The sequence below is a fragment of the Diceros bicornis genome, chromosome 4 (assembly GCF_020826845.1).
Source record: "Diceros bicornis minor isolate mBicDic1 chromosome 4, mDicBic1.mat.cur, whole genome shotgun sequence".
Classification (NCBI taxonomy): Eukaryota; Metazoa; Chordata; class Mammalia; order Perissodactyla; family Rhinocerotidae; genus Diceros; species Diceros bicornis.
The window spans coordinates 63,039,921-63,059,606 of NC_080743.1; the positions used below are offsets into that span (position 1 = coordinate 63,039,921).

General features: G+C 35.9%; 1 protein-coding gene across 1 annotated transcript; it reads right to left on the reverse strand.

The window, feature by feature from the left end:
• Nucleotides 1-12,764: 12,764 nt before the first annotated feature.
• Nucleotides 12,765-19,686, reverse strand: LOC131401403 (olfactory receptor 10K2). The gene is made up of 2 exons (XM_058536652.1): nt 19,559-19,686; nt 12,765-13,734 (listed from the first exon to the last, which is right to left on the reverse strand). Exons 1-2 carry the CDS (start codon nt 19,684-19,686, stop codon nt 12,765-12,767), a joined length of 1,098 nt encoding a protein of 365 aa, XP_058392635.1.

Below are 19,686 nucleotides of genomic sequence, written 5' to 3' on the forward strand. Positions count from 1 at the left end.
TTTTCTAATATAAGATTTATTATCTCTAAGCCTTAGACTAGGGAGATGAGAAAAAGAACAAAAGGAATAGCAAGACAGGTAAGTCAAGGATATGCTGAACCCACTGAAAGCCAGGGAAGGTCAAGCAGACGTGGCTTCATTTTAATCACAGTTTTGTGAATGAAACTGCTTTCAATGTCTCCCTAAATCATCGGCTTCTTTTCCTGTGATTAAAACAGAAATTTGTTTCTATTTAAGATATCCTCTATTCTTGGCCACAATCATAGTACAGTTTACACCTTTTCTCATGCTGTTTCATATACTTGCATAGCCTATTGTTTTCTGTATCCAAATGCCCTTCATGTCATATGTTCTCCAATAAACCTTCCCTGACTACCAGAGTCCACAAAGATGTTCTTTCTCTTAATAACACTTTGAGAGCTTATAGTCATATTTGTATGGTGAATAGGTTAGATGCTATCTTATATCACTTTATAACTAATTTGCATATATATAATATTTCATACATGTATAATATTTATCCACTGATTGTTTCCTTGGGGCAGGGGCCATAGCAATGTATTCTGAATCATCTTCAGCCCCCACCACAGTACGGGACACATAATGGACTCTAAATCAAAACTTAATAAATGATGGCATGATTTAATTCTCCTTTTGTTTCTGAGTTTTCTCATATACTATGATTTTTTTTTCTAGAATGTGTTCTCCGCTCTTCTACTGTAATCAATATTATTTCTAAATTTTTTATTTTCAAAATCATCTTTTTTTAAAATAGAGAAATCTATGCTGATGAGCTTTACTGCCTTCCTATTTACTTCTGTTACTTGATTTATCAGCATTTCAATTTCATATGAGATGTGGCATGTGTGTATACATGTTTCCATTTGTGTAGGTATGCACACTCAATCAGAGTGGAAGCTTTTTTCATTTTAAGAAAAAGCAAATAAAGTTCTACTTTGGTGCAGAATCTTTTTCATAATAATAAAGCTATTATGCAAATACATTCAAATTTGAAATACTTGATGGAAAATATTTCCTTCTTCAAAGAAAATACACTTACCCACTTATATTCAAATGATCAAAGAAGCTGACATATGACTTGAAGTTTAATGATTCACCGTCTTGTAGGTCTTTGGAATGTTGAAAGAGGCAGCAGTAGAAGGTCACTTGTAAAAGCAACAAAATCTGTCCTGAAATATTAAATGATTGGAAAAAAAAAATCACTGAAACATTTCATAAAGGGTTTATTTAGACGCTTAGATGTCCAAACCTTTTTAAGTCTTAAATAAGAGGCTGAAAATAGCCCAGTGTATTCGTATATCAATTCAGATTCTACAATTATGTTAGGGAGTATTTATAGCCTTCTGGGATTCTAAGGACTAGAGCTCTCTGAGACTTAAGGAGAGCTAAAGCAAGAGAGAAAATAAATGACTAAACTTGGACAAGGACATCTTATTTCATACCAGAAGAGAATAATTCAGATTGCAAAAAAACTTTCTATCTCTTTAAAGCACTAAAAATGTAAATAAGTATTCTTTTAGCATAGAGGAGTTTAGTTACTTTCATGCTAAAAGGTAACAAAACACTGAGATGCCAAGAGAAACCAAGTTCTCCAGCCTGGAGATTTACATGAAGACTGATTTGACAAAGAAGGCAGAGATTGATGAATGCAGGCATGCTTGGCACTTTGGGGGATTACATAGGTAGTCTCTGTTCTGCTTCTATAACCAAAGCCTGAATAAAAAGTCAAACAACTGCATTTCTTAATTCCCTTCAGGGAATTATTTAGGGGCATGACTTTTATTCAGTAACAACTCATTGAGTTCTGTGATCTGGAAAGCACTGCATTAGGCATTATAGTGATACAAAGATAAATAAATGACATGAATCCATCTGATCTAGTAGAGAAGACGGATATAAGCATAACTATGTGTAATAAGAGGTATAGTGAAGCATAACTGTGTATAATGACACATGTGCCAACGAAAAACAGGACAGCTAGAAAGATGAACAACCCACAGTGAAGATCCTCTTGAACATAGCTAGGACTGAGATTTGGCCAGTGACTTTATGAACAAAAACACTGGGAATAAGAAAGCCAGTAGAAACTACTGGATGTTTTGTGCCTAGCATATTCAAAGGAAAAAGAGCAGTAAGAAGGCTGAGAACTCCTATTTCTGGTAGTGGCTAGTCTGGTTATTTCAACAAACCATTTTTCTGAAAACAACTAAAATTGCTGGGGAAATATTTTTAAAATCTTCATAAATATATAGTTGACCGAAATGATAGTAGGAATTTCCAGGTCAAAATCTGAGAAAAAGCAAGAACCTAGATGATTCTCTCTAGTTTACATTATGATCTAGCTCTTGTTGTGGGCCTAGGAACAAAGTGAGGTGACAGGACAATGACCCAGGTGCAACCACTGAGTCTTTTATGCAGAGAACGGTTGATTCCTTTAGATGTGTTTTGTGTGTGTGTGGGGAGGGTGGGGTGGGGAGTGGTATCTTCCTCAACAGACCAAGGAGGTTCAAGGGAATTGGAGAATCAAGGTCTCAGACTCCCTCAGATCTACTGAAATGTATCCATCCCATGTGTCAAGGTTGCATTTCTTATTTAGCATAAGAGCTCTGGTCAAGTTGAGCTTTAAAAGCTAGATATACATTTAGGCTGCAAACTTCACCCTCAGCCATAGCTGCACTAAGACTCCAGATTATGTGGACTCCTTCAAATTTCTGATGAGGGCATTCTGATTTTCCACATATCTTTTAAATTGTTTATTCATTACTTATAACTTCATTTTTGTCTATTTTAACTCTCTACAATTGTAAAAAAGCCAGGAGCTTAAAAATTCTCTGTAATCACTGTTATTGCCATGCCATCTAAGTGAAAACTACACGATTGCCCAACATCTTGCCCTCCCTCTATAATTAATTCTATGCTACTAGTGCTTGTCTGGGTAATTGAAATGGCATCAAATGCCAGGAGGAACTCATCTCTCTTCACCCTAGCAAGGAGGCTATTTGTGTACTCTTAGATATACAAGCCACCCAAACCTAGATTCTCATTTTGAGGACTTTTTTTTTCTGAAGTCACCTCTGCTCCCAATCACTGTATCAGCCAAGATCCTTATAGAAAATAAACGGCACATTGAAATTGAGGAAAGTCAAGGCATAGGAGAATCCCATAGACAGTGGAGTAACCTGGGGTTAGCAGCATCCTAGTTTTTATCTCCTCTATAATTACATTCTATTACTATAATTCACACAGATCGGCCTCCTGCAGAAGAAAGCAGGGTGAAGGATGGAAGAGAGTGGATCTGGAGTGAATATGCATATATTTAATATCAGTATAATATTGACTCAAAAACTTGACAAGGATATTACAATAAAAGAAAATTTCAGGCCAATCTTTTGACCACAGATACTGTGGAAAATTGTTGCTTTTCACATAACGGTAACATGAAACTTGATCAAGAGATTTGTTTTGCTTAGGAAACATAAAAGTTGATGTGGGCCAAGTTTTAGCAGAAGATTTAAGAGCTATGACATGGATCTACCTGCCCTTTTCTCCCTCTACAATGAGAACAAGTTGCTACAAATAAAGGCTGTTTCTTCATCCTGGATCACAGAAGAGAAGTAGAGCCATAACGCAGAGGTGCAGCCATCTGATATCCAAAACACGTGTTCAAGAAATAAGCCTTTGTAATTGTAAGCCATTTAGAATTTAGAATTGTTACTGGAGAATAATCTAGTAAAGGCTGACTAACAAGATGCAAAAATAAAAATGTATACTCAAAACTTATAAAAACAAAACAAAGAAACATAGCATAGCTATATTAAAATGTGACATATTAGGCTCTATAGCAAAAAACTTTACCAATGCTAAAGGAGTTTGGTTGATAATATATGTGTTGATTCACTATGAAGCCACTATAATTTAAATATATATAATATTTATATAACATATTTCTATAAATATTAGCATATTAAGGGAAGAAATTGAAAAATCCACAATCTTTGTGGTAAGTTTAACATATCTTTCTTGGTAACTGATACAAAAAGGAGACCACAGATTAGTGAGGATATAGAGGAATTAAAAAATGATGTAGATGTTATTTAGGAAAAAAATGGCAAAATGCCTCTTCTAACAACTGCAGAATATATATCCTTTTCAAAGTCACATAGAACATTTACTATACACTGGACAATAAAGTAAATTTCAACTCACACCAAAGGATTAAAATCACACAGAGAATCCTTTTAGCCTATAGTCCACATATCAATAATTAAAAAAAACCTCACAAGGGCAGAGACATTTATTTATTTTGTTTACTGATCCCTGTCAAGTACTAAAAGGACACATGATATATAACAATCGATAAATACTTGTTGAATAAATAAACGAGTAGAAAATATAACTACAAAATCCCCCACATTTGGCACTTAGTAACCAGTACTTTAAGAAGAAAACTCATTTTAGAGAGAAAATATTTCAAAAATATTGCACAAGCAAACTTGTGAGATTCAGCTATGCTAGAACTTGAAGGAAATCTATAGCCATAAATACCTATATGAGAAAGGAAGAAGGACTGAACTACATATATAGCCTTAAAATCATACATCAGAAAAAATATCTAAAAAGAAAAAAAGGAAAAGAAAGTTTTCAATAAATGTAGGAACCGAAATAGAAAAGAAACTTAAAATACACATGATCAACAATGTCAAAAATTGGTTTTTTGAAAAAAACTAATAAAATTGACAAGTGTTTAGTGAGATTGATTAGACAAAGTGAAGCTCAATAAACATTATCAGGAATGATAACAGGGATATGACCTTAGATGCTGCAGGGAATAACATTAATTAAGATCATATTGGGAAGAATGTTATATATAGATATGTAAAATTTAGATGAAAATCAATGAATTCCTAATAAAATAAATCTTAAAATGACTCATTTTGGAAGAAATTGAGTTTTTATATAAATATTAAATAATTGAATCATTTATAACCCATTCATTAGAGAAATATCCAGGCCCAGATGGCATCAACAAAAATTATATAATTTTAATGCTTCACAAATTCTTCAGAGAACATAAAGACAGAAAAATTCCCAAATCATTTTATGAGGCCAGAATTATCTTGATATCAAAATTCAATGAGAATTGTAAGGGGAATGAAAATTTCATATCAATGTATACACATACACATATTAGCACATATTTTAAAAAGATAACACAAAATGACTTAAATTGAGTTTAATCCCCAAAATGCAAGGGATTCTTTTTTTGACATTAAAAGAATTTTAATGTAATTCCCCACCTTAACTGATTAAAGAAGGACAATCACGCGATCATTCATACCAAAAGTTTTATCAAACTAGATATAGAAAGCTATTTCTTGTTTTTTGCTTTGTTTTTTTTTTTGTTGTTGTTTATTGCAATAACATTGGTTTATAACATCGTATAAATTACAGGTGTACATCATTGTACTTCTATTTCTGCATGGATTACATCATGTTCTCATGTTCACCACCCAAAAACTAATTACAATCCACCACCACACACATGTGCCTAATTATCCCATTCGCCTTCCTCCCTCCCCCCTCCCCCTCTGGTAACCACCAATCCAATCTCTGTCTCTATGTGTTTGTTTGTTGTTGTTATTATCTACTACTTAATGAGTGAGATCATACAGTATTTGACCTTCTCCCTCCGACTTATTTCACTTTGCATAATACCCTCAATGTCCATCCATGTTGTCACAAATGGCTGGATTGCATCGTTTCTTATGGCTGAGTAGTATTCCACTGTGTATATATACCACATCTTCTTTATCCATTCGTCCCTTGATGGGCACTTAGGTTGCTTCCAAGTCTTGGCTATTGTGAATAACGCTGCAATGAACACAGGGGTGCGTGTATCTTTACACATTGGCTTTTTCAAGTTCTTTGGATAAATACCCAGCAGTGAAATAGCTGGATTATATGGTAGTTCTATCCTTAATTTTTTGAGGAACCTCCATACTGTTTTCCATAGTGGCTGCACCATTTTGCATTCCCACCAGCAGTGTATGAGAGTTCCCTTCTCTCCACGTCCTCTCCAACTCTTGTTGTTTCCTGTCTTGTTCATTATAGCCGAAGTTTATCTACAAAGAAATTAGAGCAAGTATCAACTCTAGTAGTAGAATATTGGAACTTTTTCATTTTATGTAAATACCAATAGCCTATCTATACCACTTCTATTCAATATTTGACTTGAGGGCCCAGAGAGTATAAGATGATAAAAAGAAATAAAAAGAATAAAGATTGGGAAAGAAGAATCAAATTGTCATTATTTGCATATGATGTTGTTGTGTATGTGGGAATCCAAAAGAATTTACATTTATAAAAAAATGAAGACTGAAGATGATCCTTTGCATCCACAAACTCATGTGGGAGAGTCATTCAGTGCCTAGTCAGTGCCAAGTGAAGCGCCTGATAACAAAATGGCCATAATCAACACCAGGCTGTTTGGACTGCATAATCAAGAAAAATATCAGGTGGCCCAGCTGGTCATGTACTCTAGAATCCATTCATTTTACCATTATTGAGTCGCCTCCTCATTGAGGACTGTGAAAGTAAAACCTTTTAAAAAATAAATATAATAAAAACAATAAAATTCATCTATTCTCTCACCACTCAAATATCACCTCTCATAAATGTGTTACCACATAGCTTCCTGACTTTTCCATATGCACGCTGTGCAGAAAAGAGTTAACATAGCAGGTGTTCTTGCAAGTTTGGCCCTTGGATGGCATCTGGGAACTTGGCTGGTTAGCCATTCCTTACACTTACACAAAACTTTCCCTAATTCATAAAGGTGGCTCACTCTACCTGATCTGTTTGTACAAAGAATGTGGATTTTTGGTACATACTAGGCAGAGGGTGCCAATGTGACTGATGTCCAATAATATCCTTAGAGATTGAGTCTCTAATGGGTTTCCCTGGGCATAAACATATCACAGATATTGGTGCATTTTTGTTTCTGGGAAAAGATGCACTCTGTGTGACCCTCATTGGAGGGAGACAGTGTAAAGAAATCTGCACATGGATTCCTCCAGACGCCACCTGTGTCTTATGATTTAGCTGTGTGTGTTCTTATGAAATTCCTGCAATTGATCTTAGCTGTGAGCACAACTATATTCTGAGTCTTGTGAGTCTTTCTAGTGAGTCTTCCAATATGGGGTGGTCTTGGGAACCCCCAGTAAACATATAATATTTTTATACAATGCGATTATATTACATGCACCATTTTATAATCTATTTTTTCACTTAGAATACATAGTGAATATATTTCCATATCAATAAATACAGATCTGCAATAATATCATAAATTATTGCATAGAATTACAATTATTGGACTTTCGAGTTTTTGTATTTTTTACTGCACAGTGACTAAAAAAACACTTTATGATGTAGCTCGTATCCTTGTTTGTTATTACTTCTGAGAAATTTTAGAAGTGATATTTTTGGGTGTACTCACATTTTTAAGATTTTTTTTTTTTAAAGATTTTATTTATTTATTTTCCCCCCAAAGCCCCAGTAGATAGTTGTATGTCGCAGTTGCACATCCTTCTTGTTGCTGTATGTGGGACGTGGCCTCAGCATGGCCGGAGAAGCAGTGCGTCGGTGTGCGCCCGGGATCCGAACCCGGGCCGCCAGCAGCCGAGCGCGCGCACTTAACCGCTAAGCCACGGGACCAGCCCCCATTTAAAAATTCAACTGAACTTTTTTTTTTAATTTATTTTTTTCCCCCAAAGCCCCAGTACATAGTTGTATGTCATAGTTGCACAGCCTTCTAGTTGCTGTATGTGGGACGCGACCTCAGCATGGCCGGAGAAGCGGTGCGTCGGTGCTCGCCCGGGATCCGAACCAGGGCCGCCAGCAGCGGAGCGCGCGCACTTAACCACTAAGCCACAGGGCCGGCCCTCACATTTTTAAGATTTTTGATACGTATTGTAAATAGACTTTTAGAAAGCATGTACCAATGTCCACATTGAGTGGATGTGTAAGGGAAAATTTCATTTTCCATTCCCAGAACAACAAAATCACTAATTAAAAAAAATCTGAATGATTCAGAGTGATAACTCCTTATTTTAAATTGCATCAATTCAATTGCTTATATAACCGGTTATTTAAAAAAATATTTCTATATATTGGCTATATTTTCTTTTTTGAATTGCTTGTTCATTCATATTTTTTATTTTTTAAATTGTTTGGCTTTACTTTTGTGATATTTAAATTTCTTTATATATTAAAGAAGTAATTATTTATCTTTTATGTGTTTAAATATTTTTGCTCATTTTCTTTATTTTAATTAATAACTAACAGATATTTTTATTTAAATCATTTATATATTCAAATAATTTCCTTTATGCTTATTACTTCTGTTTTCCTGTTTAGAGAGCCCCCCAAGATTAGCTGTACTTACTTAAATTTTCTTTCAAGTTTACTATAATTTTAAAAATATTGTAATATCTGATCAATTTTATTTTAGAATAAATTGTGAAACAGTTAATTGGTATAGTTTTAAGAGTAAACAATGTGCATAACTCCATTGCTTTAAAAATAACCCTTCCTTATTTTGTTACATATTAATATTACTTTTGGATTTTCCATTCTATGCTTTGAGCTCTGGGTTCTCATTTGCTTTAATATCACACTATTTTAATGATTGTAATTTTATAGTGTTTTTTAGTTTCTAACAGGGCAACTCTTATCACTGCTCTTCAGAATATCCTTGGATATTCATCTATGATTAGTCTTCCATTTAAAATTCAGGAATATTTATCACAGTATCAAAAATAGATATTTGGAATTTATTTGAATTTAAAGAAGAAATAAGGACTAATTAGTATCACTACAAAATTGAGACATCCTATCCTTGTATAAAGGGTGTCTCTGTATTTATTCAGTTTTATTCTGTATTCCTTAGAAAAAATTCTTCATGGCCTCATTTTAGTAAGTCTTGAATAGAAATTGTTAAATATATTTCTAGATGTTTTGTGAAGTGACTAATTTAAATTTGCTATTTTGCAACCAACTTCCGCTGACCTTTCACACAGCCATGTTGAGCTCTTAAAAGAACTCATCTATCTCAGACCTAACCCTTTCCTCTCCTCTTGATATCCTCATTTGTAGGCTATTCAGGGATTTACTTTTAAACTTTCAGAGTCCTGTGAGCACATACAGGGCATCTAGTACATCTCTCTACTCTCCTGGATCACTACTCTGTAAAGTTCACCTCTTCCACAAACTCATTCTAAGTGGTTGCACCACTCATCATCACCAATGACGTCCCTCTTACTCTTTTGTCGAGCAGAGATGTCGAGCTATCACATCTCCTGGAAATGATTACTGTCTTATGTTTTGATACAAGTTCTTTCCACCTTGCTAATAAATATTCATCAGGGGAAATGAGCAGCTTTCTTGACTGAGACGTAAGGAGTGAAGAAGCAAAAAGTGAAATCAGGCTCCAACAGGTTTTCCATAAGGGAAAGTTCAAGGAAAAGTGGAATTATTGGAAAAATCATCTCAGAAAGTACAGAGGCTTTTTGGGGAAATAATATAGGAAGTCATCTCATGAAGCATTGAATGAATTTGAACTAACACATGAAAGTTGAGTCAGTTAGTGCAGAAATGACTAGGAATAATTTGGTAGAATATGGGGATTTCTAGAACACCATTTTTGCCATGAGCTGATTATTCTCTTCCTATTACATGTATGCTGACTGTATTTCTGGTCATTGGGCTCAATGCCCCATTGAGACAGGTACACTTGTGCCACGGTCACATTTCAATTGCAACGATAGTAGGAAGAAGATGGCTCTACACATATAAAAATGTTCATGGGTGTTTTTCCGAGGAATTGTCTTCTCAAATGAAAGATGTCCTGGAGAAATGTCCAGAACTAAGCTAGTCCAGGTAGAATTAAATCTTTTATTTTACAATGGCTGGTTTTCTAAAAATGTGTGGAACTATTAATATATCATTAAAATCATCAAGGAAGATACTAATTTAGAAAAAAATAAAGAATCGATTTTTTTTCTCTGGGTATATTTACCCAATCAACCTAATCAACTCTCCATCTTTGTGAATGTTAAGATTGTTATATATTAATAAATAGGAAAGCAAAAATGTGTATTTTTTAATAATCTTACATTGACTTATATGAAATATATATCCTCGAGGTGGGAGAATCTTTGTGGCTAAGTACAAACTTACTCATCTTCCTCAGTGTAAATGCCTCTGTGTTAGTTATTTAACTGTTGTCTCTCAGCTCTAATTCACTCTTCTGTGCTTTGCTTTTAGATAACATGGGTTGATATTCTTCAACTTATGTTTTCTTGAATTTTGATTGGTCTGCTCAACATTAAAGAGTGTCTTAGAAAATCAGTCCTAATACACAACGCCAATCTGATAGGCTACAAATTCTATTAGCATTTAGTGCTATTATATTGTATTATGGGCAAGGTCACAGTAATTCCCTAATCCCTAATTCTGCCTTGGTTTAGCCTTTCCTATGATGTATTTAAAAGGGATATATACATAGGAGACAATGAATGGGAAATAAAAATTCCAATTTATTATTAGTGGCTGAATTTATGCCTGAAACTCAAATGCAGATTTCTCTGTAAGCTCCGCTGGAATACATGCCTATTTTGAAGGCTTAAAGGACTTTGCTTTCTCACTAAAGCCAACCCCAAATCTAAGCGTCTTACTACTTTTCCTGCAAGTTACGTATGACTGAAGAGTGGAGCTAAAATTAACCAAGGGTGTGTGTGTGTATGTGTGTGTGAGAAAAGAGGAAGAAAGGGAGCAAGATATTCAGTTCTAACCCAGGAGTGCAGGCCCAACGTCAAATTGATTCTGTGGTCACATGAAACAAAAAAAAAAAGAGCCAGGATAAAATGCCAGAAGGAGAGTCACTCTGACATACCTGACCTTTAACACACAATGATTCTACCCACTTGTCAGTGTTCTGGTATCTGACTCCAAGTAATAGTATCCATAAGTCTTGGAAAAGAACAAAGCAAAAAATGGGAGGTTTTCTTATTTCCTTTCCCTCAACACCTTATTATGTTACGACAGGGGTTAGCTACACGGTATGATATGAAGGTCATTTATACCCATGAGTAAATCTTTCCACAGATGTCACATGGCTTAGTCTTCTACCGCTAAAGATGATTACTTATGCATTCTACCCTCTATTAATTAAAAAAACCATAGTCTTCACAAGGGCTCATGTGAAAGCATTGTAGGGACATTAATAAAGGAAGAAGATGATGTGAGCTCAGTATCAATTCTACTCATTAGTAGGCAAAACATTTTAATTCTCTGAGTGTCAGTTTTCTCACCTATAAAATATGGATCTCTAGGGCTACTCTAAAGTGCAAATAAGGTAACATTTTTAAACAGTAGCACACAGTGCAGAATTTGAACAATTAGTACATTAAACTGATTTGCATTAGGAGTTATCAGTTCATTTCCTTCTCATGAGACAACTTGATAGGATGGAGGCCTGAGCTAAGCAACTGGCCTAAGGAAAAGAGAACTTGGTGATTAAAGATATTAATTTTGCTTCAGTCTTTGTGATCTTCAGGCCCCTTCCTCAGCAAGTTTCAAGCTTCAAAGAAGTGGAAGTAACACAGTTGATTTACATACTTGGCAGACCAGCTCAACATCCCATAATAAAACAGGGCCTGCAAATGAAATATCCCATTCTCTCTTGCTTCAACCCCTGGAAAGTATATGTCATTGATGAGGAGACTGGTGGAAAAAAACTTAAAAACAAATTAATTTAGTCAGAAAACCTTTATGGACAAATGAATCTTGAAAAGAAATATAAAGCGAAAAGGCAGCTCTCTCCATGGGACTCCCTGCTTGCTCTCACTCCTCCAAAAAGGAGAGAGAACTAAAAATGTCTAACCCAAATTCTGGCCTGAAATGCACATACAGACTCCTGAGTTGCAGAGAGAACAGAATCTATTTGCTCTTTATACAGCGTTTTCTATGTGGTGAATGTTTAATGAAATGGGTTTAAGCTTAGCCTGCCTTTCTTGGCCACTCTGTGTGATTTTAGGTATCCTCTTTACCTATGCCCCTGTGAATATCTTCAAGGAATTCTGACCAAATTTAGATTCGTGCAGTGCATGAAAAATTAGAAAAAAAATCAACTCTCATTAATATATTAGAAATATAAAATGGATAACTTTTTGTTTAATTTTCTTACTTAAACATTAGTTGGCTATATCTTATGCACCAAAGATTGTAACAGGCACTTTACAAATATTATCTCGTTTGAAAATTGTGATGTGACTATATTGAAAGACTGAGATTAAGGAAACATCCAGAAAAGGAGAAATATTGAGAAAGGAATTTCCTGAGTCCCTAAAAGAGAGAGTTAGGATTGTGCAATATTTTGCAAGATTGGTTTCTAGTCTGGCTGAGATGGGGTAATAGTGTTTTCCAGGGCCTAGAATTCTGAACACATATATGTTTTTCTATAATAGCCACCCATTATTTTCCCCTCAATTGAAAAGGTTTCATTGGGCAATAATTCATGTGATCATGGCAAGAAGCTGTGTTTTTCTGAATTTTATATTTGGAAGTGAACGAGAAATGATTTCTGTTTTTGAAGACTATGCTCAATTGCTTGATCATTTCTGCTCTAGGAATTTTTCCTGATATACCTTGTGCTTTGTTGCTTGGAAAGAGCAGCATCTAAATTAATGTTGTGGCAGGGAAACTGTTCTTCCCATAACTCTATGAAGAGCTGATTTGAACTCTTTATTTCTCAAGCTGTAAATCATTGGATTGAACAATGGAGTTAGGAAAGTGTAGGATACTGATATGAGAGCATCCTGGCTTGAGGAGCAGTTGGACTTAGGCCTTAAGTAGATAAAGGAGGCACAGCCATAATGGACAGTGACAACAATGAGATGAGAAGCACAGGTGGAGAAAGCTTTGTGTCTGCCCAATGTGGAAGGAAACTGCAGTATGGCAGAGATGATGCGAATATAGGATACCAAGATCAATAACAGGGGGATAACCAGGACCAGTGCACAAAGCATGATGATGACAATCTGACTAAAGTGGGTATGGTGAGATGCCACCTTAAGGACAGGAGAGATGTCACAGAAGAAGTGATGTAATTGGTTGGAGGAGTAGAAGGGCAGGTGAAATACCAGGGATGTGATGATCTGTGCAACAATAAAGCCACAGGCACAGGCAGCAGCCACTAGTCCCACACATGCCCCGTGTCCCATGAGCACTGTGTAGCGAAGAGGGTTACAGATGGCCACATAGCGATCATAACCCATGGCTGCCAGCAAGAAGGAGTGAGAACAGCCGAGGAAAAGGAAGATAAACATCTGGATCGCACAGCCCAGGAAGGAGATGGTCTTCTTCTGAGACAGCAGGTCAACAAGCATCTTGGGTACAATTACAAAGGTGTAGCAAGTCTCAGAACAGGAAAGGACGGCAAGGAAGAAGTACATGGGGGTATGAAGGGCTTTGACCAGCACAATGGTGGAAATGATGATGGCATTGGTGCCCAGAGTGAGCAGGTAGAGGAGCAGGAAGACAACGAAGAGCAGCCACTGCAGCCTGGCCAGAGATGAGAAACCAAGGAAGATGAACTCTCTCACCAAGGTCTCGTTGACCCGCTCCACGGAAGGTAGGTCATCAGGAGTCAATCTGAGAAAGAAGAGGAGAGAGTGCCAAGAAAAATCCCTGAAAATTAGTAGAATCACAGGAAATTTATCATCAGAGCATGAGTTCTCTGATTTTGAGTTCTAAACTCATTATTCCTTTTCCCTCCAGTTTTTCAAGATGTAAAACAGTATCTAAAATCAGGCAAAGTGTACATCCAACTCTGAGTCTCCACAGTAATTTTAACACCACAGGCAAAACGTTCTTGACATTTCTCAGATTCAACTATCCCTACATCTCCATTCCCAGGATGAGGCTGTTACTCAAATTCTCAGCCTCTCACTCTCACTTTATCCTGCAAATCTTGTCTGTCTTTCTTGTCCTCACACTCTTCCATTTTCCTGCAGCTGCAAAATAAACCATCTGAATACACTACATTTATATATAACTTTATATGTAATCATCAATAGCTTTTCGTTATCATTCTCCTTACATGTAAACTCCCACTCTTAGTCTTAATCTCTCCATAACTTAGACCTACATCCTCTCCAATTCTGTTGACCTTACTTCTTGGCATGGATAATCAGCTCCACCCTCTTATACTCTCAGTAGGCTGATTCTTACTTCTGTATCATTATTCTTTTCCCAAATCCGGAAAAAAGTTCTTTGAGATGGAATACATCTACACATCCTCCAATGCCTATCTCAGACAGAGTCCTTCCTCCTGCAGAGAGAGTCATAGTCTCTTCAGGACTCTTATCCATTTTAATCGCTTCTTTTAACTTCTACTAAAATCACATTATGGTTATCTCTCCAATCAACACTCTCACATCTCTTCAATCTCTCTTTTCCTTGATGCTAGGCTAATCTTCTGAAATATAAATTGTATCATATTGCTCCCTTGCTCAAAAATTTTACTCATGGCTAAAGCACAAAGTTCAAACTCTTTATGGTTTTCAACATCTTGTTTTGGGAACTAAACTATGTTTCTAAGATTATCTCTAGACCTTTCTGTGATGCATCAATATTGCACAAATATGTTGCATCCCTCCTTGCCTCTATTCCTTGCTCATCTTAATTTGTTACCCATATTTTATTTACAGATACTTTACCATTATTCTGAAGCCTCAGCCAAATCCACATTTTTTGGAAGCTTCTTTGGTATCTCCTCATAAAAGGGGTTGTTTCTTCCTGAGAATTCACATAAGACATTGATTGCCAATTTGATGTGTCATTTACTTAATTTTGAAATATTGTATCGAATTTTTCTCATCTTTCTTTTCCACTAGATTGTGTACCCTTGAGGAGAAGATGCGAATTATGTGTATCTTCACCTGAATTCTCCTCAACATCTAGAACCATGTAAGTAATAGCTTCTCAATATAACTGTCATATAAATCAAAAAGCTAACTTGGCATGTTGTTACATATTTCATTCACGTCACCACAGCCTTCCTAGGATTCACTGAGTGAGAGAATCCTCAGTGTCATCTCATCCTGGGCATGAGGATTGCTCAAGACCAAGAATACCCAGGATTTCTGTACCAAATGGAACTAAGTTTTACACTTTCAAACTAAAATCTCAGTTTACAATAGGAAAATAGCCCCGAAGAGAGCAACTGTTATATTCCCAATTCCTAGTGTATTTGTAGCTCTCTAGCGCATATTGAAATATAAATAAATGAGAAGAAAATTATGATAGCCTTGTGTTTACTCCATTTTAAAAAGTATGTCATTCAAAATTATTATCTTAACTAATATTAATAACAATAATTAACGGCAATGTACCCTACCTTACCTGAGAATAACTAAAGCAAGAATATGAGGCACTAGACAACAGGTATTAAGCAGTGTCATTACAACGACGTGTTAGGCGCTAGGTATGTGTTAAGAACACGTACATAAATAAGACTCAGTCCAAGGCCTCAAGTTCCTCACAGTTCAAGGGTGAGATGTATTAAGAAGAAGAGATTATTATAAAATGGTGTGGATGAAATGATGGATATGCACTTGCAATTGTGAGAGCACTCAGGAGACAAATCTTTTATGCTTCCTTGGAAAAGAATGTTTTTGTACTTATTTCTGGGTTTCTTTACATCTGTTACAGAAATGTTGAAATAAGCATTCTTGGAAAAAAAATCATGAGACTGAGCACTATTTAATTTCTACTGCTTTAATCTAGATGTATAAAGAGTTCAGGTAACCACAGTTGCATCTCCTGGGTTCTGGGAGAGTGCGGTCTGGGCCCTGATGTTTTCTGCTTCGGTAGTTATTCCTCCCACCCACCACTCACACCCTGTGAAACGGACAAGTCTCCTTCTCTTCCTCCATCTTTTTTCCCTGATTCTTTTCTCAATGCCTAGCACAAGGATTTTTATTGCCTAGAAGGTATATTTACTACTAATATACTATTATCTTTCTAATTCCAGGATCCCAAATTCTCAGGACTACTTATAAATTTCTACATATATGATCTTAAATTTTACCCTTGCAAGCACATATAAAGTTGAATAATGTAGGAATAAAATGGGTTTTGAACTTTGACAGATGTCGGCTTTCATCGTGACTCTGGCATGTTCTAGTGGTGAGATCTTAAATTCTTTAAGCCCCATTTTCTCATTTGAGAAAAGCAATTCTTGCCTCCCAGGGCTATAGTGAGAATTAATTGAAATCATATATATGTTAAAGACTAATTCAGTCAATAGTGAATCCTCAATAAATACTTGCCTTTCATTACCATATTGTTGTTCGATGGGGATTGGGATCAGAAATATTTTCATCAGTGATGTAATGAGCATTTAAACTCACGGAAAGTTGTTGAAACTGCCTTTTATGTTCTTTCCCAAGGAGGGAAAATTTAAGAGGAATTATCATTTCCCTGAGGCTCTCCAAGCCTAATTGAAAGTAACTTGGTTTTCTGTGGAGTCCTGTTCTGCCCTGGAAGGGAAGCAAGGGTTACTGATCTTGAAGTACCATGCCAGTCCTTTGGTGTCTGGTTGCTGTGGTCAGTCATTCATGCAGGTTATCTACACCTGGTAGAAAACAGTGGAAGTCTCCTAATTTTTTAATTTTTGAGGGTGATATAGGATAAACTTAGAAGATAAAATTGTAGTTAATCTTAGTCACATATAAATAAGAACTTAGGGGTTCCTCGTTGTGGATGCTTCATAATTATTGATGATGCATATTTTATACACTATGTTTTATCTACATATTTTGGTATCAACTTCAACTATTTATGGAGCTCTTAAAGACTGAAATAGATTATTTCATAATTCTCAAACTTTATGATTTCGTGATTTCTATTACATCTTAAACACTGCAGATATAAATATGAATAAAAGTGTTGCTCCTCTCTCGGAGAACAGAGAATCAAACAGCTAGCCACATTACAAGGTGGATTATCATAAACATTATAAAAGAAATACAAGCAAAACATCCTGAAAATCTTGAGGAAAAACAAATAATTTCGTGGAAGGCTTTGAAGAACAAATAATATTTTGAATATTACCTGTAAACATTTTAATGAAAATATGACCTGAGTTTTAGTGCCATTACTTGTGTAACCACTGTGTTTGAGCTGATTCATTTTTTTCTTAATCTTGATTGGCCCTTCAGAATTGAACAAGTACCTGCTATTTTCCTGTATAAACACACACAGACATCTCATTTACAAAGGAAATACATAAGTTTACAGAGGTTTCTGAAACAAGAGACACCCGTTTTCTTCTTTTTCTCTATTTATTTACCACAAACTTCACGTTGAGGTCACAAACTCAAAACAACAACAAACAAACAAGAAACAACTCAATTAAGTTCTTTGGAGAGGATCATTCCAGCCTATCAGTCTATCAGTACTGCTATTGGTGTTTCCAGGAAGAAAAATAGGACACAATTTTGGTATCAGTTTATCAACCAACATTTAGATCCATCTTTTAGAAATATAATGTGAACTAACATTTGTTACATGTTCTTCATATTCTAGATAGGGTGGAAATACTGTTATATTCTCTCATTTGGTCCTCATTAGGATCTCATAGGATAGGTATTACTTTTAATATATTAATTATAAAGATGAGATGTTTAAGAATCAAAGAGTCTGAGGACTCCTCTCAAGTTCACACAGCTGGTAGAACTAGCACTAGATTGGCGTGGGTGTATAATCTGTGTGTGTGTGTGTGCGCACGTGCACGGCACATGCATATGTGCATTGATGAGAAAGGGAAAGCAGTATTCTGTCACCTTTCTTCCATATGAGGTATTTAAAAAAAAAAGATTTCTGTTGCGGGCTCGAGTCCCAACTCCACCGTGTATTAGCTCCTGGACTGGGACATGTGTGAATCAGATTCCTCATCTTTATAAGGGACTTCATTCTGATATCAGTTACCCTAACTTTCAAAGTTTCTCCAAAAGGAATAAGAAAATGTTCTTGCAATAGTTAAATGTTACACAAATATTAGTTTTGTAATTATAATTTAGAATCGAAAAGAGGACAACAGTTTTCAGAATATTACATTGATTGTGCCTGGTGCCCTCCACTGGTTTCAGAAAGGATGTAATGGGATAAAGGTGATTTTCCTTTACAGGACTGGGAAAGGTATGTTGCATTAATCTATGTCTCTTACCTAGGAGGATCTCCGGAAAGCTGGAGTCATAAATATTATAGCTGTAGGGGATCTTAAAGATCTAGCCTAGTAGTCTCATTTTACAGACGAAAAAATTGAGCTTCAGAGAGTATGATGAAGATCCCAAGACCACAAAGCAACTGATTGGATGTGTTAGTGAAAGAACAGAGGTCTTTTGTCTTTCAGATGAATGTGATTCCCACGGTATTGTGCTTAGTTCTTGGACCTGTATTAGATGTTGTAACTTTGTCTAGATCCCACCTAATGCAATCATTTCTGAAAAAAGTTTGTTGTTTAAGATTTAGTGGTTGTACACATACAATGGAATATTATTCAGCCTTAAAAAAAAGGAAATCCTACCATTTGCAATGTGGATGAACCTGGAGGACTATGCTAGGTGAAATAAGCTAGTCACAGAAGGACAAATTTCACTTATATGAGTTACCTAAAAGAGTCAGAATCATAGAAACAGAAAGTGGAATGGTGGTTGCCAGGGCCTAGGGGAAGGGGGAAATGGGGAGTGGCTGTTCAACAAGTATAAAGTTTTAGCTATTCAACATGCATATGTTCTATAGATCTGCTGTACAACATTGTGCCTATAGTTAACAATATGGTATTGTGTACTTAAACACTTATTAAAAGAATAGATCTCATGTTAAGTGTTCTTACTATAATAAAACAAAAGATTTTGTGATTAAAATATTATTGAGTGCCTTGTTGAATTAAATTAGTACAAGACAGTGTCTATGTAAATTTAGGAAGAGCAATGAGTCAGTGAATTTAGAATATGTACAAAATTTATATGCTTAGTTTTGCAGAAATTCACTTTAAAGCTTAAATAATCCTGGTTAACATTATTTGAAGTCCACATGCCTAATTGCAGCTGTCTCTGGTTTTTACTGACTCCGAACCAGCATGGGCCCATCACCCTTTTCTGTCTCTTACCTGAGAAGTGAAAACATAGGTCCTGCTGGGGGATAAGTGTTTACTCTCATTCCCTGTCCATTGTCCAGATTTTCCATTGTAGGTGCTCAGTCCAGAATGGATATCTGTTACTCATGAAGGGGCTCCCATTTGCCTCTCCCTCTCCCTGAGAGGAGCCAGAGGCACAGGGGCTACAGGAGACAGAATCCAAGTTGACAAGGAAAAAGGGAAAGGTCAAAATGGGACAGAAGTTACTGATCTCTACTCAGAGATGTGATGATGGTCTGGGGACTTAGACCCCGACCAAAGGTTACCACTTGCCTTCTGTCATTTTGAGCCAGTTGACCAAAGACACATCTACTAGTGACCATAGGACAATTGGCACTTTCATTGTATTTATCGGTAGTGGGCGGTTTTTCTGTGGGTCTCCTGATCCTGGGCACTGCCAT